The 22,840-nt window shown below is 41.2% G+C and overlaps 2 protein-coding genes across 9 annotated transcripts in view; both read left to right on the top strand.

Moving 5' to 3' along the window:
• The window catches only part of HMBOX1 (homeobox containing 1), a 196,970-nt gene that overhangs the window by 7,690 nt on the left and 166,440 nt on the right, over positions 1-22,840 (top strand). Inside the window, exon 1 of one of the 8 annotated variants that reach the window (XM_063088032.1) lies at positions 17,778-17,850. The exons of the other annotated variants lie outside the window; for them this stretch is intronic. The gene's annotated coding sequence lies outside the window, so the exon portion shown is untranslated. Of the gene's footprint in view, positions 1-17,777; positions 17,851-22,840 lie in introns of those variants that run through there. 8 annotated transcript variants of the gene reach the window in all.
• Positions 20,622-22,568, top strand: LOC134370088 (mitochondrial amidoxime reducing component 2-like). Its single transcript, XM_063087064.1, has one exon. The coding sequence runs from the start codon at positions 20,622-20,624 to the stop codon at positions 21,627-21,629; it is 1,008 nt and encodes a 335-aa protein (XP_062943134.1). The 3' UTR covers positions 21,630-22,568.

Genomic DNA, 22,840 nt, shown 5'->3' with positions numbered 1-22,840 from the left:
CCCTCAGTTAAATATCAAGTCTATCAGTACATGTTGAGATACTCTGTGGGATGCATAGATGAGTTGGATTTAATCCTTTTCTTCAAGGATCAAACAATTTGCAGGAAATGGCAAAAGACTTCCACTGTAATTTAGCATTTGCTTTTTATGTTAGTAACCTCAGGCAAAACAGAAAGATGACAAAGTAGAACTGTGGAACTCAAGGATTAAGGAAGGAGAACCACAGGTAGCATTGAAAACATGGGTGTACTGTCTTTACAATTTAGATCACAGATCTGCTAAAGCTTGGAAGTATCTAGAAGACGTCCTTTCAGGATCCTAGTTGCTGCTCTCAAGGGGCATCCCTTACTGAATAAAGAGGCTCTTTTTTCAGTTCTACCTCATATCAAGTAGACAATCTTTTATCTCGTTGTTGGGGTTGCAGGAAGTGCTCTGGGCTCTTCTGAGCCGGGGTGGTGGGAGGCCTCGGGACCTGGCCACGCCCCTCCTTACACGTGCAACTAACGGAGCAATGACCACAAAGTAGGAGCAAGAAGGGCCCCCGGTTCCTGAGCTGAGATGGTGGGAGGTGAGGGCCTTTGCCACACCCCCCTGACATCTGCACCCAGCCTGGCAATGACCAAGCCACCACTGGAAGACCCCTTGTCTCCCCTGTGGGAATGAAGGGGATGCCACAGGCCTCAATCCCACCCCTCTTCCTTTGTCCTTCTTCCATCCTATTTCCTTCCCTTTTCTCCTCTTCCTCTTCCTCCCAACTGGTCTGCAACAACACCCTAGAGTGTAAAAAATATTAATAAAATTACATTTTCTTTAAAAAAAAACAAACTTTTTTATCCTTGACAAGCTTTTGTGGTGGATCAAGACAAAGACAGTACATTTGTGCCTTCTTATTTTAGAGGCAATAAATAGGTATTCAGATAGTGAGTCTGTGGTAGTGAGCGTCTTGTTCTCCACAGATCTGGTCACACAAGAATTGACATATTGGGTCCATCTAGTGTCCACTCAACAGCATATATTGTATTTAACAGAAGCACCATGATGTCAGGGAAAGGAACTGGAACTTTTTTTCCCCCAAGTCGATGCAGTCATGCATCAATTAAACAATGGGGATATGTTCTAAGAAATGGATCATTAGGCTATTTTGTCCTTATGCAAGCATCATAGAGTGCACTTAAACCTGTATGGTATAGCGTACTACACATCTGGGCTATGTGTTATAGCCTATGGCTCCTAGCTATAAACCTGTGCAGTATGTTACTGTACTGAATACTGTAGGCAGTTGTAACACAATGGTAAGTATTTGTGTATCTAAACAGAAAAGGTAGAGTTCTGGTCAAGATGGCAGAATAGACGGTCCCCAGAGTTACTCTCTCCCACAAATCAATGAATTTACAACTATAAAAATGTAACAACAACCAAGCTGGGTCCACTGGAGCTCAGGGGAAGAGGAGGAGAGACCTATGGAGTTTGTGAAAGGGGAGAAGCCACGATGAGAGAAAGAAAAAACTGCTTGGAGCATTTTGGGCCATGGCCACTTTAAGGCTGGAGCTGCTGAATGCATGGAGCAGGAGCCAGCAGAAGGTGCAGCTGTGCCCTTTGGGTGGAGTTGCTTGGAGTCGGCAGGGGAGAAGAGGGCCTTGGTGGCCCCCAGGCCAGCGAGACCACTAATAGGGTTCCCATGGACTCATGCAGGAGGGAGGAGCCAGAACAGCTGAAAAAGGGAAGCCATTCAGAGGCCGGTGAGTCATCGCAAGGGACTGGTGCACATCCCGTCCCATGGGAAGTGTTTGGAGCATGGGCAGTCGGGGAGCTGGGCCCACCAGGAGAACACTGGGACACAGCAAGGACAGCTGATCCGCCCTGCAGTCAGTGCAGGGCCACTGAGAGGAGACTGGTCAGGAATGCAGAATTGCATGGAGTGCAGTTTGATGAAAAAACTCAGGCCCAGATCAGAGTTTCTGTACAACCCAGGTGCACCGGGTCTCTGGAGAGCTGAAAGTACCTGTAAGGTCAACCATTAAACCCTGAGCTGCACAAAAAGCCTTCCGTAGGGAAGCAGCAGCAAAGCAGCAATTTAGTTCAAACCATGCAGCTCAAGTAATGGTTCCCACAGGAAGTTCCCCAGTTTTAGAAGTAAGCTAAGGACAAAAAATGTGTTCCAGCCTAGGCACACCACCAGTACCTTGGGCCTGCCAGGGGACCTGAGGCATGGAGCCAGGTACTGGACCCCCTGCCAACAACCAGGCACATTGCCAGTGCCTCAGGGCCTGCCCGGAGTCCTGAGGCATAGAGCTGGGGACCGGACCCTCCTCCCACAACCAGGCACACGATCAGCACCAAGGAGCATGACAAAAACATCACCTCCATGTGGGTGGCCCACCACATAACCATGGCAGCCGCAAAAGTGGCTAGACACCACAACCACCATGCAGATGGTTCACCAGCCACTGGAGTGCATTGACAGAAGGAGAGTCACCAGCAGAGACCAAAGAAAAGAAGAGAATGCCTTTCTCCACGAAGCCCATTCCAGAGTGACAGAAGAAGCATCTGCTCTATGATAATATTGGGTGACCTGATCACACCTCTCAGCATTGGATAGATCATCTAGGCAACAAATCAACAGAGTAACCAATACTCTTTCAGAAGGAGAGAAGAAATCTAGTGTTATCCGAGTGGGGAGGAGGGAGGGAGAGAAGGATAGGGAGAGATTGGACAAGGGGTATGAAGAATAAGTACAATTTGTAACAATATACATACTTGTAATATTGATTTGATCAACATATGTCAGCATTGAATCTCAAAAATATGTATAATCAATTATGATTCAATAAAAAAATTTTTTTTAAAGTTGCAATGAATCAGGAAAAAAAACGTAGAAAAGGTACAGTAAAATATATGGTATGAAATATAAAAAATGGTATACCTGTGTAGGGCACTTACCATGAATAGAGCTTGCAGGACTGGAAATTGCCCTGGTGAGTAATCGAATGAGTGGTGAGTGAATGTGAAGGCCTAGGACATGACTGTACACTACTGTAGACTTTATAGATACTGTACACTTACGCTACACTAAATTTATTAAAAAATAAAGTAATGGCATTAATTGTGCTATGATGTTTTGATGGTGACGACATCACTAGGTGATGGAAATTTTTCAGTTCCATTTTAATCTTATAGAACCACCATTGTGTATGCAGTCAGTCATTGACCAAGACATTGTTATGCACTACATGACAGTATTGGAGTTGATAGGGATTTCAGGGCTAAAAATGCCAAAGCCAAGTCTTGGTTATATTATCAACTCAGAACAGAGATTTTCATTTATTTATTTATTTATTTGCTTTTCTGGCAGCTGGCTGATATGGGGATCTGACCTCTTGAAGACAGAGATTTTTAGAAATAAGCACAAGTTGTCAGGCATAGGCAGCTACAGAATGTAGAAGATCTGACTCGGATTACAAAGCCACCAGAGATAAACAGTTGTAGTCATAGAGTTCTAAGTATTTAGGCTACAACAGAGAAAGGCAGTGGATCTCAACGTCTGTGCAAGAAAATTGCCTACAAACAGCATTAAAATTTTAGTTTCCTGAACTCCACTTTCAGATTCCTAAAATCTGAGATGGGCCCAAGAATATGTGTCCTTTCTAAGCATACCAGGTAATTATAATTGATGTAGTCCTCAGTAGTATACATGGAAGCTAGCTTCAAAGATTGTTTTCAGAGAAAGGATGTTTACAGAAAAATGGTGGGGGAAGGGGGGTGGGTTCCTAATGCACAGGCATAGCATAGCATAATGCTTACTGATAACCCACTATGTGCTGTGCTAATCTTGAATATCTGTTTGTAATTTAGATTGTCTCCTCCCTGTTATGTGCCTGCCTCATATTAAACACTGTATGTCCATACTTTCTAATTGCTTATGCTGCTAAATCATGACATGGGACGTGTTTTGGGTAATGTGGTTATTTTTCTAGACATTATATGAAGGTACTTCAGAAAGTTCATGGAAAGATTTGTATTGTCTTTGAACTCTTTTTCCATGAACTTGTTGAATTACCCTTGTATTTAACACAGTATTATGCCCTGAACATCTTCTTAATCTTTATGTTTTCAAATATGAACTCTTAAGGAAATTTTTTTTTTTTTTTTTGCAACTGGCCTGTATAGGGATCAAAACCCTTAACCTTGGTGTTGTAACACCGTGCTTATTTTAGTCCGTTTGTATTGCTATAACAGAATACCTGAGACTGGGTAATTTATAAATGAGAGAGGTTTATTTGGCTTATGATTCTGGGACAGTTACATCTGGCCTGGGCCTCAGGCTGTTTCTACTCATGGCGGAAAAGTGGCAGTTTCAAGCAGATCACATGGCGAGAGGAAGCAAGAGGGAGAGAGAGGAGGTGCCAGGGTCCTTTAAACAATCAGCTCTCATGGGAACTAATAGAGCGAGAATTCACTCACTACCCCTCCTCCCTCAGAGAGAGCATTAATCCATTCATGAGGGATCCACCCCCATGACTCAATCAGTTTCCAACACTGCCACATTGGAGATCAAATTTCCACATGAGTTTTGGAGGGGACAACACATCCAAACTCCATCATTCCACCCCTGGCCCCCCCAAAACTCATGTCCCTCTCACATAACAAATACAATTATTCCATCCCAACAGTCCCCAAAGTTGTAGCTTGTTCCAGCACCACCTTAAAAGTCCAAAGTCTCATCTGAGACCAAAAGCAAAAGTCCTTCTAGCTCTGAAACTGTAAAAGTCAAAACCAAATTTATCTACTGCCAAGATACAATGGTGCAACAGACATTGGGATACGTTCTCATTCCAAAAGGGAGGAATAGGCCAAAAGAAAGGAAAAAATAGGTCCCAAACAAGTCTGAAATCCAGCAGGTCAGGCTTTAAATCTCAAGGCTGGCGGATCAGGTACCTTGATTCCATGTTCGACTGCTTCTGCACACTGGTGTGGGGTTGGGTCCCCAAGTCCTTGTGCAGCTCTGCCCCTATGGCTTTCATGGTCTCAGGCCACACTTCACCTCTCCCAGGTTGGTGTTCCACTCTGGTAGCTCCACAGGTCTGGGGTCTCCATGGCAGTCCCGCTCTCACGGGTCCACTAGGCATGGCGCTGTTGGGGTTTCTCTGCTGCAACTCTGACCACACATTTCTGCTTGGCATTGCTCTAGTGAAGGCTGTCTGCAGTGACTCCACCCCTGCGACAGATCTCTTCCTGGGGCCCCAGACTTTTCCATACACACTTTGAAATCTGGGTGGAGGCACCCAAGCCTTCCCAGCTCTGGCATTCTGTAAGCCTGCAGACCTAACACCACGTGGACGCTGCCAAGACTTCCAGCTTGTATTTTCCAAAGCTGCAGATCCAGCCACACCTGTGGCCAATTTTGCCACAGCTAGAGCAGCCAAAGCAGCTAGGGTGCTGGTGCTGGAAGCAGCTTCTCGAGGTGGCCCTGGGCAGCGAGCCCACTGAGGGTGCCTCGGGCCTGTTTCCCAAGACCATTCTGTCTCCCTAGGCCTTAGGGCCTGAAATGGAAGGATTGGCCCCAGAGGCTTCTGCAGTGCCTTCAGGGTCTTTTTCTCCTTCTCTTGATAATCCCTTTCCTTTGTACTAATCTTCATAGCTAATGGTCACTGGGCTGCACCACTGCATGCTGTCTGCTTTTCAACCACATGACCAGGCTGCAAATTTTCCAAATCTTTACACTCTGCTCCCCTTTTAAATTCTAGCTTTACCTCATGGCTTTTCTGCCATAACTCAGCATAGGCTGTTAGAAATAACCATGCAGTGTCCTTAATGCTTTGCTGCTTGGAAATTTCTTCCGCCAGATACTCTGGTTCACAACTCTTAAGTCCCACCTTCCACAAAGTCCAAGGGCATGGACACAATGCAGCCAAATTCCTTGCTATGGTGTAGCAAGGGTTATCTTTTGTCCAATTCCCAATAAGTTCCTCATTTCTGTCTGAGACCTCATCATCCACATAGCCTTTACTGTCCACATTTCTATCACCATTCTGCTCAGCACCACATAAATCACTAAGACATTCCAAACTTTCCCTCGTCTTTTTCTCTTCTAAGTCCTCCAAACTCCTCCAACCTTTGCCCGTTACCCAGTACCAAAGTTGCATCCACATTTTCAGGTATCTGTATAGCAACACCCCACTTCTGGTACCAGTTTTCTGTTTTAGTCCATTTAGTCCATAATAGAATACCTGAGACTGGGTAATTTATAAATAAGAGAGATTTATTTGGCTTACGATTCTGGGACAGTTGCATCTGGCATGAGCCTCAGGCTGTTTCTACTCATGGTGGAAAGTAGCAGGCTGCTGGTGGGTACGAGCAGATCACATGGCAAAAGGAAGTGAGAGAGAGAGAGAGAGAGAGAGGAGGTGCCAGGTTCCTTTAAACAATCAGCTCTCACGGGAACTAATAGAGCAAGAATTCACTCACTACCCCTCCTCCCTCAGAGAGAGCATTAATCCATTCATGAGGGATCCACAATCAGTTTCTAACACTGCCACATTGGAGATCAAATTTCCATATAAGTTTTGGAGGGGACAACACATCCAAACTCCGTCAGTGCTCTAACTACTTGACTAACTGGCCAGCCCTGCAATCTTTTTTTAATCCCATTTTTTGGTCAGTAAGTACTCCTTTATTCTATTTTTCTGGATCTATTAAGATTTTTTTTTTTACCTTATGCACTTTGGAATATCAACTATCTCTTGAACCTTCACCCTCACAAATTAATTCCTTACCTTTTTTTTTTAAGGTGTGTCATTGTTCTTCTTAGAGTCTTAATTACTCCTAGAATGTTGAGCTGGTTGAAAACATGGACTTTGGAGCCAGATTTTCCAGGTGCAAATCTGATCTCCACTACTTAACTCTGTAACTTTGTGTAAACTTCAGTGTGTCTCAGTTTCTCCATCTGTAAACTGGGGATAAATAATAATAGCCATGTACAATTATGTGTCACTTAAGGACGGTGATACCTTCTGAGAAGTGCATTGTTAGGAGAGTTCAGCCTTGTGGAAACATTGCAGACTATACTTACATGAACCTAGATGGTACAGCCTACTACACACCTAGGCTATACGGTAGAGCCTATTGTTCCTGGGCTACAAACCTGTACAGCACATTATTGTACTAAATAATGTAGGCAGTTGTAACACAATGGTATTTGTATACATAAACATTATCTAAACATAGGAAAGGTACAGTAAAAATATGGTCTTATAATCTTATGGCAACACTCTCATATATGGGTCTGTCATTGACCTGACTGTGATAGGATTCTTATGAGAATATGAAGCAACATTTGCAAAGTTTCTAGGATAGTGGTTGGCACAGATTAAGATACACCTTGTTATCTTATTATTAGTTGTCCTGTGCTTCTGTTTCCTAGGTATTTACTCTCCTCCTTAATCCTTAAAATTCTCATGTTGCGGGCCGAGCCCGTGGCGCACTCGGTAGAGTGCTCCGCTGGGAGCGCGGCGACGCTCCCGCCGCGGGTTCGGATCCTATATAAGGATGACCAGTGCACTCACTGGCTGAGTGCCGGTCACGAAAAAACGAAAAAAAAAAAAAAAAAAAAAAAAAAAAAAAAAATTCTCATGTTGCAAATAATCCCTTTCTAGCTAATTTATTTTTTCTTTTTGTATTTTTCTTCTCAGTTTCCTTTCTGTAGGTCTTAATTGCATTTGCTATAAATGTCTATTTACCCTTAATTAAAATTCTTTCTATCCAGGTCTTCCTTCCATTTTCCTTTTCTTATCTTTTTAAGATTATCTCTGGTCTTTGAGTTTCTAGATTTAAAACCTTTAAATCGCTCTTTAGTGCTTTTATTTTCATATTCTCTCCCTTCTTCCCCATCTGATTCTTTAGTGATCTGCTGATTCTTTCACTGTCACAGCTCTTGGATCATGTTCTTCCTTCTCATGTCTGCAGTCACCTTCCTCGTCACTTCTTGTGGAGACGATTGCTGCAGTGAAACTGGCCTTCCTGTCTCTTCCCTACTCTATTACAGGCTGCGCAGCACTCTTTGAGTAATTTTTACCTGACTTTTCATCAAGTTATTCAAGAAGTTACTATACCTTAGTTCAAATTGTGCTATATGCCAGTTTTAATCTCTATGCTTTTTTAAGATTCTCTAACATTTTCTTCCTTCCCTTACTAGCGTCTTATTTCCTTATTCTTAAAGATACTTTCTGTATTGCATTCAAGTAAATTACCTTTCCTCCTGCAGTATGTTTTCAGCTTTCATTTTTTGGTATTTGCCACTGTACCCACTTAATATATTTGCATATTCTTATTTTACTAGTCCAAACCTTATTCTTAAAACCTAGTGAGGGGGCTAGCCCATGGCTCACTTGGGAGAGTGTGGTGCTGATAACACCTAGGTCACGGGTTCAGATCCCTATATAGGGATGGCTGGTTAGCTCACTTGGGAGAGCATGGTGCTGACAATACCAAGTCAAAGGTTAAGATCCCCTTACTGGTCATCTTGAAAAAAACCCGAAAAACAAAACCCAGTTAAATCCTTCTGTCTAAGGAGACATTTTTCCAGTAAAGCTTGACATACTTGGACCAGTCATTTACTACATATAGAAGCTGTATGTCATTGGACACTTGGGCCAGTCATTTACTACATATAGAAGCTGTACTTACAAAGTCACTCCTGTAGCTTTTTTTGATGGCTGGCCAGTACGGGGATCCAAACCCATGACCTTGGTGTTATAAGGTTGCACACTACTGTAACTTTTTATACCTGCTTGTAAGATGTCACATTTAAAATATTTTAGTTTTCATTTCATGTGTAAGAATTGGATTTCTAGTTTAAGTGAAAGGTCCTTGAATCTCCTGTTGACTTGCACCCTCTGTGTTCATCCCCATTCCCTTTCATTTCATAGTTCATTTTTATTTTATTCTATTTTTTATTATTATTGTTTTTTTTTCAAAAGATGACTGGTAAGGGGATCTTAACTCTTGACTTGGTGCTGTCAGTACCATGCGCTCCCAAGTGAGCTAACCAGCCATCCCTATATAGGGATCCGAACCCGTGGCCTTGGTGTTATCAGCACCACACTCTCCCAAGTGAGCCACAGGCTGGCCCTTCACAGTTCATTTTTAAATTCTCATTCACCTAACATTATTATGTGAGTAAGGTGTGGGCCTAGCCTTTAGGAAGCTAACAGTTTGATTTTGATCAGATCAGAAAGAACACCCATCCATCAGGCACAGATCTCGATACTGTACGTGGGTTATTTACTTGCTTCAGCAATTTCTCTGATCCAGTACCCTCAGTAGTACTAGCTAGATTGCTGAGTCTAAGTTCCTGGCAAATATTTTTGGCTGTAGAATGCTGGTACCAGTGATAGTGGTTAGGAATGATCAGGGTAGGTAAGAAGTGGTAAAGTAGAAACTTTAGGTTCACTATCTTCTGAGGATAATTTCATTCTCCTCTCTTTTCTTTACCAGGACAGCAGCAGGTCTAGGGACTTTAAAAATTGTAATTATAAAGTTGTTACATTGAAAAGAACCAAAGCATAAATAAATAAATAAATATATAAAACAACAAGTGTGGTTGTCCACTCCTCTTCCCAACAGACTGGGTGTTCTTGTGTGTTGCTCATAACAAACCACCCTGAAACTTATGGTTTAAAACAATAGTCATTTTATTATTCTTTCTCAGGATTCTGGAGGCCCGGTTAGGTGGTTCTGGCTTGGAATCTCTCATGTGGTGATAGGCAGTGCTGGGGCTGGCCCACTCATGTACTTACGATGCTCAGGGGGAGAATATAAACAGCTGAGGGCTGGGACAGCTGCGTCTTCTCAGGCATCTCTCCCTGTCTCTGTTTGGTCTTTCCAATGTGGTGGCTTCAGGGTAGCTGGATTTTTTACATAGTGTTTTAGGGCTCCAGAGGCAGGTATTCCAAAAGAGAAAGCAAGCAGGAGTATTGCTTTTTATTTCCTAGCCTTGAAAACTTCAGTGTTACTTCCACAGCATTCTATTTGTAGAGATAGACAAGCAGGCCTGCCCAGGCTCTAGAGCAGGAAACAAAGACTCCACCTCTTGATGGGGGAGTGGCAGGGTTTTCAAAGAGCATGTGTGATGGAAATATTATTGTGGTAATTATGGAAAATGCAATCTGCCAAACTAAAGATAAGTACTGTTAATAATTTGGTTTACTTTCAGATATTTTTTTTTTGCATGTACAAGTCACATTCCCTAATGCTTACTTGATAATGGTATCAATTTTTTTATTTAACAATATATAATGGTTTCAGTTCATAAAGACATACCTCATTTTTTTTAACATCATAAATGAATGAACCGTAATTTTTTTAAACCATCACCGACTAGTGGACATTTAAGCTTTCTAGTGTTTATGCGTAGGATCCTCTTGCCTGGTGTTAGATGAGCCTGCATAAACATTGCCTTGAATGGGACTACGGAGGCAAGAGATAAGCTTTTTCTTGTGCAACTCTCTCAGCCATCTGGGAATTGTTTCTGAAATCTTTATTCCCTCTGCTGCTTCTTCCTTTTCCTGTTCTTACTCTCACTTACTCAGTTATTCTGTGCTTCTCTCTTGATCTCAGAAAAAAATATGTAGAAGATGGGAATATTATCATATAGAAAGTAATCTTCTTTAGCACTTTAGCAATTGAAGGATTGTTTTTTGTCTTTCTTCCTGATAAGTATAGAAGAGCCATCTTAAATGACTTAATTTGACCTAGTAGTTAATCAGTTAATTTTATTACTTAAACATTCTACTTTAATCAAAATATAAAGATATACATGTGTACAGCAATTGTTTGATAAAGGATAGTGGTTCCCAACTGGGGTGATTTTACCCTCCAGGGACGTTTGGCAATATTTGGAGGCATTTTTAATTGTCATGGGGAGAGGGTGTGCCATAGCTATCCAGTGGGTAGTAGAGAAGCCAGGGAGCTGCTAAACATCCTTCAGTTCACATGCCAGTATCTCCCCACCCCAACAAAGAATCTCCCATGCAAAATGTCAGTAGTGCTGTGATCCAGAAACTCTGATCTGGGTCCAAGGCCTTTTTCTGGTGTGTGAACCCGTGGATTGGCATCCTGCATCAGATTTTCATGCATAAAACATAGCCACAATATATCATTTATGATTGGAAGTTTTTGTTATTTCAAATGGATGGAGACCTTAAAGACAGTTATAATCTGAGTCAAATCTCTATATATTTTATTTTCCCCGAACATTTTACAGTAGTCCCATCTATATCCAGTTCAATAGCATTTTTCTTTTTTTAAATAAACTATCTTAAATTGTGCCAAAACATCTAACCTATTTTTTGCAACTGTTTAAAGAAACAACTCTTCACACCTATTTTGTTAGTTTTGATAATATGTAATTAAATTCCACAATCACAAGAACAACTGGTATAAATAGTGAGAGAACAAACTTATCTACTCTTGCTTGGCACACAGTATAGTGTATGAGATAATAACCTCATTAGCATCCCTTGTCAGTTTGTTTTAGAAGGGCAATCTAGAGAGCATTGGTGGATTAAGATGGTTGGTTAAGTGGAGGTTGGCTGAGAGCTTTTACATGAGCAATTAGGAACTGAATTTTTTGTTGTTGAAAAAAGTTGTTCTCGAAGTAAGTTCACTGAAAACTATTTCTTTCTTGAATGAACAAGCCAAGAAAAACACACACACAGAAAAGCAAAAACAAACAGGAAAACCTACACGCACTAGATAATTTTAGATTACACTTGAATTTTGTCTTGCCCCAAATTGGTAGGATTTGTGGGGACATCAGGGAGGAGAAAGGAGAGCACCGATGACAGTTATAGCCTTCAAAAGAGAATAATGCTCTTCACTCTTGATTTATATGCTTTGGTGATAGGAATATTAGAGATCTTTGGGTTTGGGGGATCATCAGGAAGCCCTATCTGTCTAGAAGTTATTATTTTCTGGGTTCCAGTCCCTTTCGTGAAATGTATTTAATCATATTTTTTTGTGTGTGCTTCAGAGGCTACTACCAGCTGGCCTTATCCTATTTAACAACTCTATTTTAAGCAGGCTAGCTTCCATGATGTCCTCTGTATTTCTGGATTACCTTCATCTTGACCTTTGCATATTAAACTCCATCAGCCAATCTCCTGTCTTTTACCAAAATATTTTTTATACTTCTTTAAAATACTTAAGCTCAGCATCTCAGTTTTCACTAAAGATTTTATTCTCACACATTTTCAATCTTTGTATTACTAACACATTTTCTGTTTTGATTATATGCATTTTTAGAATATATGCATAATTTTGGCTACATGAATTTATGCAGGCTGACTCATCACCTAATAAAAGTGTTATTTAGAATTTAATCAGATAATGAGAGAGGTTCAGAAACTAGTGTTTTAGATACCCTAATGAATTACCTAGTAACCAACACCCAGTTGGGAATCTAACCTGAATATAGATGGTTAATCTTCTCAGAGCTAGAGGATTGAGCTGAATTAGCATAGGCTTGTTAAAGTTGTTTATTACTATTTCACTAGATGGGGAAAATGTTATCTCTTCTTCCCTGGACTTTTTGCTAATGATGGTAAGTTCTTTATCTGGAGAAACTGTGAGATCATAGAAAGATAAGAGATTACTTAGAGTAATATGACTGAGTAAATGCTTAGTTAATGATATTTTAAAAAATAATTCCTTTTTCTTAGGCTTATATTAAAACAAAATTTTCTATAAAAGTTATCTTGTGTATTTATGTAGTTGTCTTATATTATGTTTATATGATACATTACATTTATAAAATACTCAGTACCTGAGCATTTTTTTTAACTTTGTATATCCATTTCCTCTCCCTTTTCAAACATAATGACATATGTAGAGATTCTTAGGAATACATTTTTGAAAATGATGGTTTTGAATGGGTTATCAAACTAGTAATTCCAAACTGACCAAGATAGTAAATTGTAAGTCAAATGTATTTAAAATATTATCAAAATTATTTGGAAAATAATTAAATGTTTTTTTGGGGGAAAAATTAATTTCTTTTAAAGACACAAATGAAAGATTATTTTTCATGTGAACCATATATGTAGGGTTCAATTTAGAAGAGGCAAAATAATATTTTAAGGCAGTTGATTACATGTGTGTAGTGGTGGTGATGTTTTGCATCGTTGGTGCTTAAATCAACAAGCTGTAATGTAGAATCCTTGAAAGGAAGGGACCAAAAATAATATAGTTTAATCACCTATACCCAATAAGGAAATGAAGGGAGAACGATGTTCTGTCTGAAGTTTTATTGCCAGGGTAGAACTCAGATCACTTTTCTCTCAGTTTTGCACTCTCTCCATTGCTCTACCTGTTACCAAAGGCAGCTGAAACTTCAGCTGTGCTCAAATTCTGCAAATTTGTGATGGGCTCTTAGAGGATTTGAATAACTTCCTTTTTATAGATAGGTCTAGATTTGTAATGATAATTCAGTTTATCTCTGTTTTGTTTTCATTATTGCTTTATGGTATAGTATACATTATCTAAACAATCTCATCCAGGTAATACAAAAATGATTTATTCAGTCAGTGGTTAGTTATGCACCTTTGCACCTAACTAGGAGGCCTACCAGCTGCTCAACAGTTCTCTGGGATCTTAGGCAACTTCTCTTCTACTTGTGTCCTGAGTCTTCCAGGCATTTGCTGACCACAGAATTACGAAGCACCTCTTCTGGAGAGCTCTTAGTCATATGGGTGTGCTTGGCTATTATATTTTCTGATTTAATTCACTGATGTACATATGGGACCTTATGTTATATAATGTGTAAATATCTGGTTTATACTGATTTAAGTATCGTGGTTTGTATTAATTTCCAAATGAACATAGGAACATGTTTGTTTTGCACTATTATTTGAAGTGAAAATACAATCAGCTTGCCTTGGTTTGATTTTCTAGGACCATAACTTATTAGAGTTCAAAGTCTAGGTTTATTTTTCTTCAAATTGACATTAATTATGTATAGTTTGAATTTTTGTCTTTTAATTATAAACTTGAAAATCTTTTTATAAAAACAGAAGATAGATAAACATGTATTAAAATTTGGTTTATGCAGAGAGCCTTAAAATTTAGCATTGATAAATGTACCACCAAGGGTAGTTGTAGCATTTGAAAACATGTTTTTTAAAAAAATTAGTTTGACAAGACATTTGACCTACCAGTCTATATGATGGCCAATTGTAGGATGGTAGAAAAACCCTGTAGAAGTGTTTTTAAACTGTCAGTGGTAACACATTTGTTTTTAAAATCTCTTTGGTTGACTGATTCTTTTGTAAAATACACTAAAATGACTAGAAAAATTAAATGGAGAAAAATAGCCGAAGAAATACAAGATACGAGTTCAAATGTGTTACCAGATTCAGCAGATATAATATCACTTTGTCTAGTAGCTATCGAAGTTTCTAAACACTTATTCTCAATTTCTGTAATTACCCAGGCATGGACCAGTTTCATACAGTATCAGTGCCCATATTGGACTGCAGACCACACTTTGAGAAGCACCATTCTAGAATATACAAATGTGGGCTGGCCAATTAGCTCATTTAGTTAGAGTGTGGTACTGATAACACCAGGGTCCAGGGTTTGACCCCTGTACTCACCAGCTGCCACCAAAAAAAAAAGTTAGAATATTCGAATGCTACACCATCTGTGTATTAGGAATCATTCCTAGGCTGGGAAGTTCTCTTTCACAGCAAACACTCCTTCTGCAAAGAATATGCAATTGCTTTACCTGCTCAAGTGCTAAGTAGCCTCCTGTGAAGACCAAAAAGTGAAACGTGGGAGCTTTTCATTAAAAAAAAAAAATTATTGAGGTATAATTTATATGCCATAAAATGTACCTATATTAGGTATATAGTTCTATGACTTTAGATTTTCCAACTTCTGCAAAACATCACTGCAATCCAATTTTAGAACACTTTCATCACATCAGTAAGATCCCCCATCCTCAGCCCCAGCCCACCACCAATCTAGTTTCCTGGTCCAAGCCGCTGTTGATGTCCTAGAATGCTTACTGTAAAACTTCCTGATCACACTCCTTGGCACTGGTCTTGCCTTCTTTCCCCACAGGATAGCCGGTTGGATAATGTTATCCTTAAATCTTTAGACCCTTGCCTTTAGGATAAAGTCCAAACACTTAGATGTGCCTTATAAGGCTCTCTAAGATATTTACCCTCAATTGTCTCTGGCATTCACTGTTACTACTTTTCTTCTTGCATTTGATATTTCAGCTATCTGTACTGAGCTTCTTTCTGTTCCTCAGGTGGGCAAACTTCTTCCTGCCTTAGTTATCCTGCATGCTGTTCTCCCTAAATTGGGGACTTCCACCTCCCATCTCCACTTCATCCCATTTCTTCACTCCTCAACCTGGCAATGCCCATTAAGTCTTCATGTCTCAATTTAAGTATACTTACCCTAGATTAGGTTACATCATTCTCTTACATGCTTCTGGAATGCTCTGTACTTTCCCTATGATACTTATTACTATTAATTGTAATTATTTGTCTTTCTTTCCACTAGACTGTGAACTATATAGGAGCAAGAACCATATCTACAAGTTTCTATATCTATGTGTGTATCTGTCTGCCTGTCTTTCTGTTTTTATATTTGTCTCTGTAGCATAGTGCTTGACACTATGATAGTAAGTGCTCAATAACCATCTGTTAAATAATTAATAAGATACTCTTTGATCTGTTTTAAAGAGAGATAGCCTGTTTATAAATCAGTAGGATAGACCACTTGAGATAGGTGAGTTCAATGTCCTAGACCTAAATTAATCTATTTAAAAATACCTAGAATTTTATAAATCTGAATTGTCAATGTAGATATTAGAAAATGATTGGGACTTATATATAGTAAAATCTGTGTTTAGGCACTTAAGAATGGGATTATGGGAACAGAAATTATGGGCTCAAATATGTAACCCATCTATTAAAGAATGGTCAATGGGAAATATCAGTTACTAATTTATAAACATTTGAAAAAAAATTGCCCCATCAAAATCATTTTTTCCACTTTTAGCTGTGGAGAGGCAGTTTTGTGTGGGTAGTGAATGTCTGAACACGTGCCTTTACTCTTCTCCTTGATCGTAAGAAATATCTGTGTAAGATTTAGATTGGCATCCTTTGAACTGCAGCATGATAGGCAGCCATGGCAGTTGATGTGGTAATGAAACGTAGTTGACATCTCTAACCTAAGTAGGGGCACAGTAACATTTGAATTAATGAATAAATGTGATTTCCGTTTCAGTGCAAATGTCTTTTTTCTCTATTCTTATTTTAGTGAGAACCTACTTAGAATATATTCCATTTTATTTGAAAACAATGTTATACTTGTAATACCTGTAATGGAAATGAAATGGTTTGTAGGGCTGGCTGGTTAGCTCAGTTGGTTAGAACACAGCCTTGTAACACCAAGGTCAAGGGTTTGGTTCCCCATACCAAACAGCTGCCCTCCTCCACCAAAAAAAAAAAAAAGAAATACTTTGTAAAAACCAGCGAGTGCATTATAAACATATACAAATAGAATGAAAGAACTACAAAGAAAATTTTACGGAATATATTTTTATTTCTTCAAAGGTGGTAATAGAGGAAATACTGCTGGATTAGAGTATGGGTTAAGATACTTACAGTTACAAAATAATAAATTCTACAGAAACTAACTTAAACTGTAAGGGTAATTTGTTTATGTATCTGCAAAATCCAAAGGCTCAGGCAGGCTTCTAGCAAAAATTGATCCAGAGGCTCTAAGATGTCATCAATAATCTTTTTTGTTGTAGTATTGTACTATGTTAGTTTTGTTTTACTTTGCGTTCTCAAATTTCTAGAGTAGCTTTGTCCAATAGGAATATAATGAAAATCACATCTTAAAATTTAAATATTCTAGTAACTACATTTTAAGAAGTAAAAAGAAACAGATGAAATTAATTTTAATAATACTTTTCATTTAAATCAGTATGTCCAAAATATTACCTTTTCAACATGTAATCAGTATAAAAATGACGAATGAAATATTGTATATTATTTTTCATGCTAAGTCTTCAAAATCTGTACTTTACCTGTATGCCACATCTCAATTCAGACTAGCCACATTTCAAACACTCTGTAACCACATGTGGCTGGTGGCTACTTACTGGCCAGCACAGTTTTAGTTTCTGTTTGGTCTTAAAGCTGGCTTTCCTCATTTTCTCAAATTGGCCACCTATAGTCAGCAGATTTATGTCTCCTTGTTCATATCTTTGGAAGAGAAGACAGCATATTTTCAGTATCTCCTTTTAAAGTAAGGGAAAACTTCTTTCCCAGAAACCCTCGGAGTTTCAAGATGGCGGCGGCTGCGGCGGCTGGCGCGGAGTAGCTGAGGTGGAAAAGGTGGCCACTGGGCCTCAGGCAGCCGGGAAACTTGTGGACCTTCCTCTGGCCATCTCTTAAGGGAGGACTGCTGCTGCTGGCCGGTCGTGGGGGCTCAACGCCACTTTGCCCCTGGCAGGAGAGGCTGCCTCATTTACAGGCAACAGCTTTGAAGTGTGGAGCAGGAAAAGAACTGATTCTTAGCTGCAAAAGCGAGTCTTGAAACAGGGAACACGGCGCCAGGGCTGCTGTGGATGCAGCCAGGATCCCGGAGGCTGGGGCCGCACTGAAGGCGGCCAGCTGCCCTATTCAGGATTCGAGGTTTCAGGCCGGCATTAAAGAAGATTCCTGGGAGCGCCCCAGCGGCGCCGCGACTGAACAGCCCGAGGCGGCAGCGCCGAAAACACGGAAGGCAACAAACCAGAGACAGAGCGAGCGTCCGACCTGGCACAGCACTGTGAGTGATCCCTGGCACAGCTCTGTTCGGGGGGTGGATGCCCACGCGGCTCCCGCCTGCACCACCAGGCCACTCACTGCCCCGGTGCTGCCTCCATTTTCCCAGGTGCGGGCAGCTCCGCCCTGCTCGGCCATCACTGAGCCCATTTGCTTGGCCTGGCGCGGGGCTTTCCGGACCCTGCGGGCCGGCCTCCTCTCCCACTCCCTCCGCGGTTCTCTGGCGGGGCTGGGGGTGTGGGGCGTCCCGACCACTGTTGGGAGGGCTAGGAAGTACGGGCGGGCCGACTGTCACTCCACCACACCCTGGACTCCGGCCCCGGTAAACTTCCTGTTACTGGGAGGCAGATACCATCTCTGCGACCACCAGTTTGGAAAAACGCCTAACGAATTTCTGGTTGGGAATAGTGTGGTAGGAGAGCTCCCAGGTCCGCTTGAACCTGCCGGAGAGCAGGCTGCAGGCGGGCACTAGACTCGGTTTATACCGGGGGGATACAAAGGTGAACAAGACCCGAGAAAGATCTACACAGTGCTACAAAGGCACCCAGAGAGACCGGTCGTCTGTGCCTAGCAGAAACCTGGTAGACTTCCTGGGCGAGGCGGTGCTGAGCAGGGTCTTGAAGGCCCAGCTGATAGACGAGGGGTGCAGAAGACACGCCCCAGCCCAGCACAGTGTGCACAGAGGGGGGGAGACGTGCGGCCAGGGAGGCGGAGACTCGACAGAAACCACACACCCGGTGGGGTCGCCACTGCACGATCTAACAGCCTGGGCCAGAGCACACGGAACGGGGAGAAGTCCTGTACAGAAAGTGAAAGCTCAACAGAGATCACACACCCTGTGGTACGTGATCCACCAGCCGAGCAGAGTACAAGCTGACCAGAAAGGTGGATCCCCGGAGAAGCCCAAGACCCGAGGCAACCACACACACAAGACACTAGAGGCCAACTGAGCAGTCACGGCGGGAGCCATACCAAATTGGCAACCACAGCAACATCCTAGTTAGTCATTAGTCTCAAACCGGTGGACTGTGAAACCCCTGGCCACAATGAATAAACACCAAAAAAAAGACACCAGAAATACAAAAAATCAAGAAAGTACACCACCAAAAGTTAATAAATCTCATACTCTAGATCCTATAGAACAAGAAGCCCTTGAAATAACTGACAAGGAATTTCGAGTGATAATTCTAAGGAAACTGAATGAGATACAAGAAAACTCAGCTAGACATCATGATGAAATGAGGAAAAGTATACAGGATCTGAAAGAGGAAATGTACAAGCAAATCAATGTCCTGAAAAAAAATGTAGCAGAACTTGCTGAACTGAAGAAGTTATTCAGCGAAATAAAAAACACAACGGAGAGTTTAACCAGCAGGCTTGTCGAAGTTGAAGAGAGAACCTCTGAACTTGAAGATGGGCTGTTTGAAATAACACAAGCAGACAAAAAGAAAGAAAAAAGAATCAAGGACATGGAAGAAAATCTGAGAGAGATATCAGACAACCTCAAGCGCTCAAATATCCGAGTCATGGGTATTCCAGAAGGGGAGGAAAATGGAGATTCCATTGAAAACATATTCAACAAAATAGTGGCAGAAAACTTCCCAGGTATAGGAAAAATCACAGATCTTCAGATCCAGGAAGCTCAACGATCTCCAAACGTATTCAACCCAAAAAGGCCTTCTCCAAGACATGTCATAGTCAAATTGGCAAAACTCAGAGACAAAGAGAGAATCTTAAAAGCGGCAAGAGAGAAGCGTCAAATCACCTATAAGGGAGCCCCAATCAGGTTAACATCAGACTTTTCATCACAAACCCTAAAAGCTAGAAAGGAATGGGATGATATTTTCAAAACACTAAAAGACAAAGATTGCCAGCCAAGAATACTCTACCCTGCAAGGCTATCCTTCCGAAATGAGGGGCAAATAGTATATTTCTCAGACAAACAAAAACTGCGGGAGTTCACTACCACAAGACCACCCTTACAAGAAATCCTCAAGGGAGTACTGGGTTTGGTTCCTGAAAAATAACTACCACTGCCATAAAAATCTAAGAAAAATCTAAACCCGCTAGTACAATAAAAATGGCATTCATGAAGAGAAAACAAGCTAACAAAAACACTATCTACAACCTAAGGAACCAACAAACAAAGAAACCAAACAGTAAATCAGAAAGCAAGGAACAAAAGACACCTAAGACAACCAAACAACCAATAAAATGCTAGGAATAAATCAACACCTTTCAATAACAACTCTTAATGTTAAAGGCTTAAATTCCCCAATTAAAAGACACAGACTGGCTGACTGGATCAAAAAGCAGGACCCAACTATATGCTGCCTACAAGAGACCCACCTCACCCATAAAGATTCACACAGACTAAGAGTGAAAGGATGGAAAAAGATTTACCATGCAAACAGAAAAGAAAAACGAGCTGGAGTGGCTATTCTTATATCTGACAAAATAGACTTTAAACTAAAAACCATAAAAAGAGACAATGAGGGACACTACTTAATGATAAAAGGACTGATCCATCAAGAAGACATAACAATCATAAATATGTACGCACCCAATGTTGGAGCAGCCAGATTTATAAAACAAACTCTATTAGACCTAAAGAAGGAAATAGACACTAATACCATAATAGCAGGGGACCTGAACACTCCACTGTCAATATTAGACAGATCATCTAGGCAAAGAATCAGTAGAGAAACACAAGATCTAAACAAGACTCTAGAGTCGCCGCCCGCTCTGTGCAGGCCCGTCCGCCATCTCTGGGCCATGGGCGCCGCAGGCTCGTCGGCGCTGGCCCGCCTCGGCCTCCCTGCGCGGCCCCGGCCTGGGTGGCTCGGGGTGGCCGCGCTGGGACTGGCCGCGGTGGCGCTGGGGGCGGTCGCGTGGCGCCGCACGCGGCCCGGGCGGCGCCGGCGGCTGCAGCAGGTGGGCACCGTGGCGCGGCTCTGGATCTACCCGGTCAAGTCCTGCAAGGGGGTGCCGGTGAGCGCGGCGGAGTGCACACCCCTGGGGCTGCTCAGCGGCCACCTGCGGGACAGGTTTTGGATGGTTATCAAGGAGGATGGACATATGGTCACTGCCCGGCAGGAGCCGCACCTGGTGCTGGTCTCTGTCTCCCATGGGAACAACTGCCTGGTCCTCAGGGCTCCAAGCATGGATGAGCTGGTTTTGCCTAACAAGTTGCCTTCCTCAAACAAACTCCACAACTGCAGGGTATTTGGTTTTGACATTAATGGCAGGGACTGTGGTGATGAGGCAGCTCAGTGGTTCAACAAATTCTTGAAAACAGAAACATTGAGGTTGGTTCAATTTGAAATGGACATGAAAGGAAGAGAATCAAGGAAAATTTTCCCTGCTTTTGTGCAAAATTACCAGGTGGCCTATCCGGACAGCAGCCCAGTCATGATCCTCTCGGAAGCCTCCCTGGCAGATTTGAATACCAGGCTGGAGAAGAAAGTGAAAATGGAGAATTTCAGACCAAATATCGTGGTGACAGGCTGCGATGCTTTTGAGGAGGACACCTGGGATGAACTCCTAATTGGTGGTGTAGAAATGAAAAAGGTATTGGCTTGCTCCAGGTGCATTTTGACCACGGTGGACCCAGATACTGGAGTCATAGACAGGAAGGAGCCACTGGAAACCCTGAAGAGCTACCGCCTGTGCGATCCTTCTGAGAAGCAGATATACAAGTCGTCCCCACTTTTTGGGATCTATTGTTCAGTGGAAAAAATTGGAAGCCTGAGAGTTGGTGACCCTGTGTATCAGATGGTGTAGTGACAGACCCACCAGAGTGATATGGTTTCAGCATCCAGGAGGCACTGATCGGGGTTTTAACAACAGCAGCAACGATACCTCGGTGAATCCTTATTACCAAGCCTTTGACCATCTTTACTCTAGAAACGACCTCCATTTCTTACTTTTCGGAGTTGTGTGTGCTCCATTTTAATGCAGGGAAAGTATTAGAGGTGACTTGGGAATACAACATTATATAAACTTATAATTTCATAAATGTAATTTGTAATTATATAAATTTTAGGTAATGAAGACTTTTTAAATGAATAAAATTGCCTTTAAAATTATTTTGAATGTTACTGTAGCTATGTCTCTTTTCCAGTCCCTGACTTTAATAGAGATGAGTAAAGAAAGTTTAAAGTTCAGCTTAAAAGCTCCAAGACAATTTTTAAATGCATACATTTTATTACCTATTATTCTGTGTTTTAGGAGAAATGGAAAACAAGCCATAGTTTCCTGATGTGCCTGTGCGTGTCAGCACATTCACACATGCCGTTCATTGGTATTCACATGGCTGTTGGCTCCTGCTGGCTCATGTGTTTTTACCCTACCATTACATCAGGGCTGTACTTGACTATGGAAGTTATTTTATCGGCCTTGTTTTTATATTCTAGTATGCCTCTATTTAGCCTCTATTAAAGTAATTTGTTGTGTGTAACTGCTGGATACACCACCTGGAATTCCAAGTGAGACAAAATAGAGAATGGAGTTTAAAACAGAGAAAGGAATTTGAAAGAGAATGGAGTTTAAAAGAGAACAGGAGTGGGAAGAAAAAAGCAGGGACATATGTTTTAGGTGGACATAATTGTTGGTATGACTAAGCAAAAATACTCACTGTAGTAATATGTGAATGAACTAACCCACTTATGATTTTGTGGTTTCTTTATCATTAATAAATGTGAATCTCAAGCCTCAAAAAAAAAATAAAAAATAAAAAAAAAAAACAAGACTCTAGACCAATTGGAATTGGCAGATATCTACAGAACATTCCACCCAACAACCTCAGAATATTCATTCTTCTCATCAGCACATGGATCATTCTCCAGGATAGATCACATATTAGGTCACAAATCAAGTCTCTATAAATTCAAAAAAATTGGAATTATCCCATGTATCTTCTCAGACCACAATGGATTAAAACTAGAAATTAATAACAAACAAAACTCTGGAAACTATACAAACACATGGAAATT

The sequence above is a fragment of the Cynocephalus volans genome, chromosome 2 (assembly GCF_027409185.1).
Source record: "Cynocephalus volans isolate mCynVol1 chromosome 2, mCynVol1.pri, whole genome shotgun sequence".
NCBI lineage: Eukaryota > Metazoa > Chordata > Mammalia > Dermoptera > Cynocephalidae > Cynocephalus > Cynocephalus volans.
Note: the sequence above shows the minus strand (reverse complement) of the source record. Positions and strands in the feature narration are given on the sequence as shown.

Bases quoted from the DNA above. Each gene is read 5' to 3' on its own strand.
- LOC134370088 (XM_063087064.1), top strand. From the start codon at position 20,622: ATGGGCGCCGCAGGCTCGTCGGCGCTGGCCCGCCTCGGCCTCCCTGCG.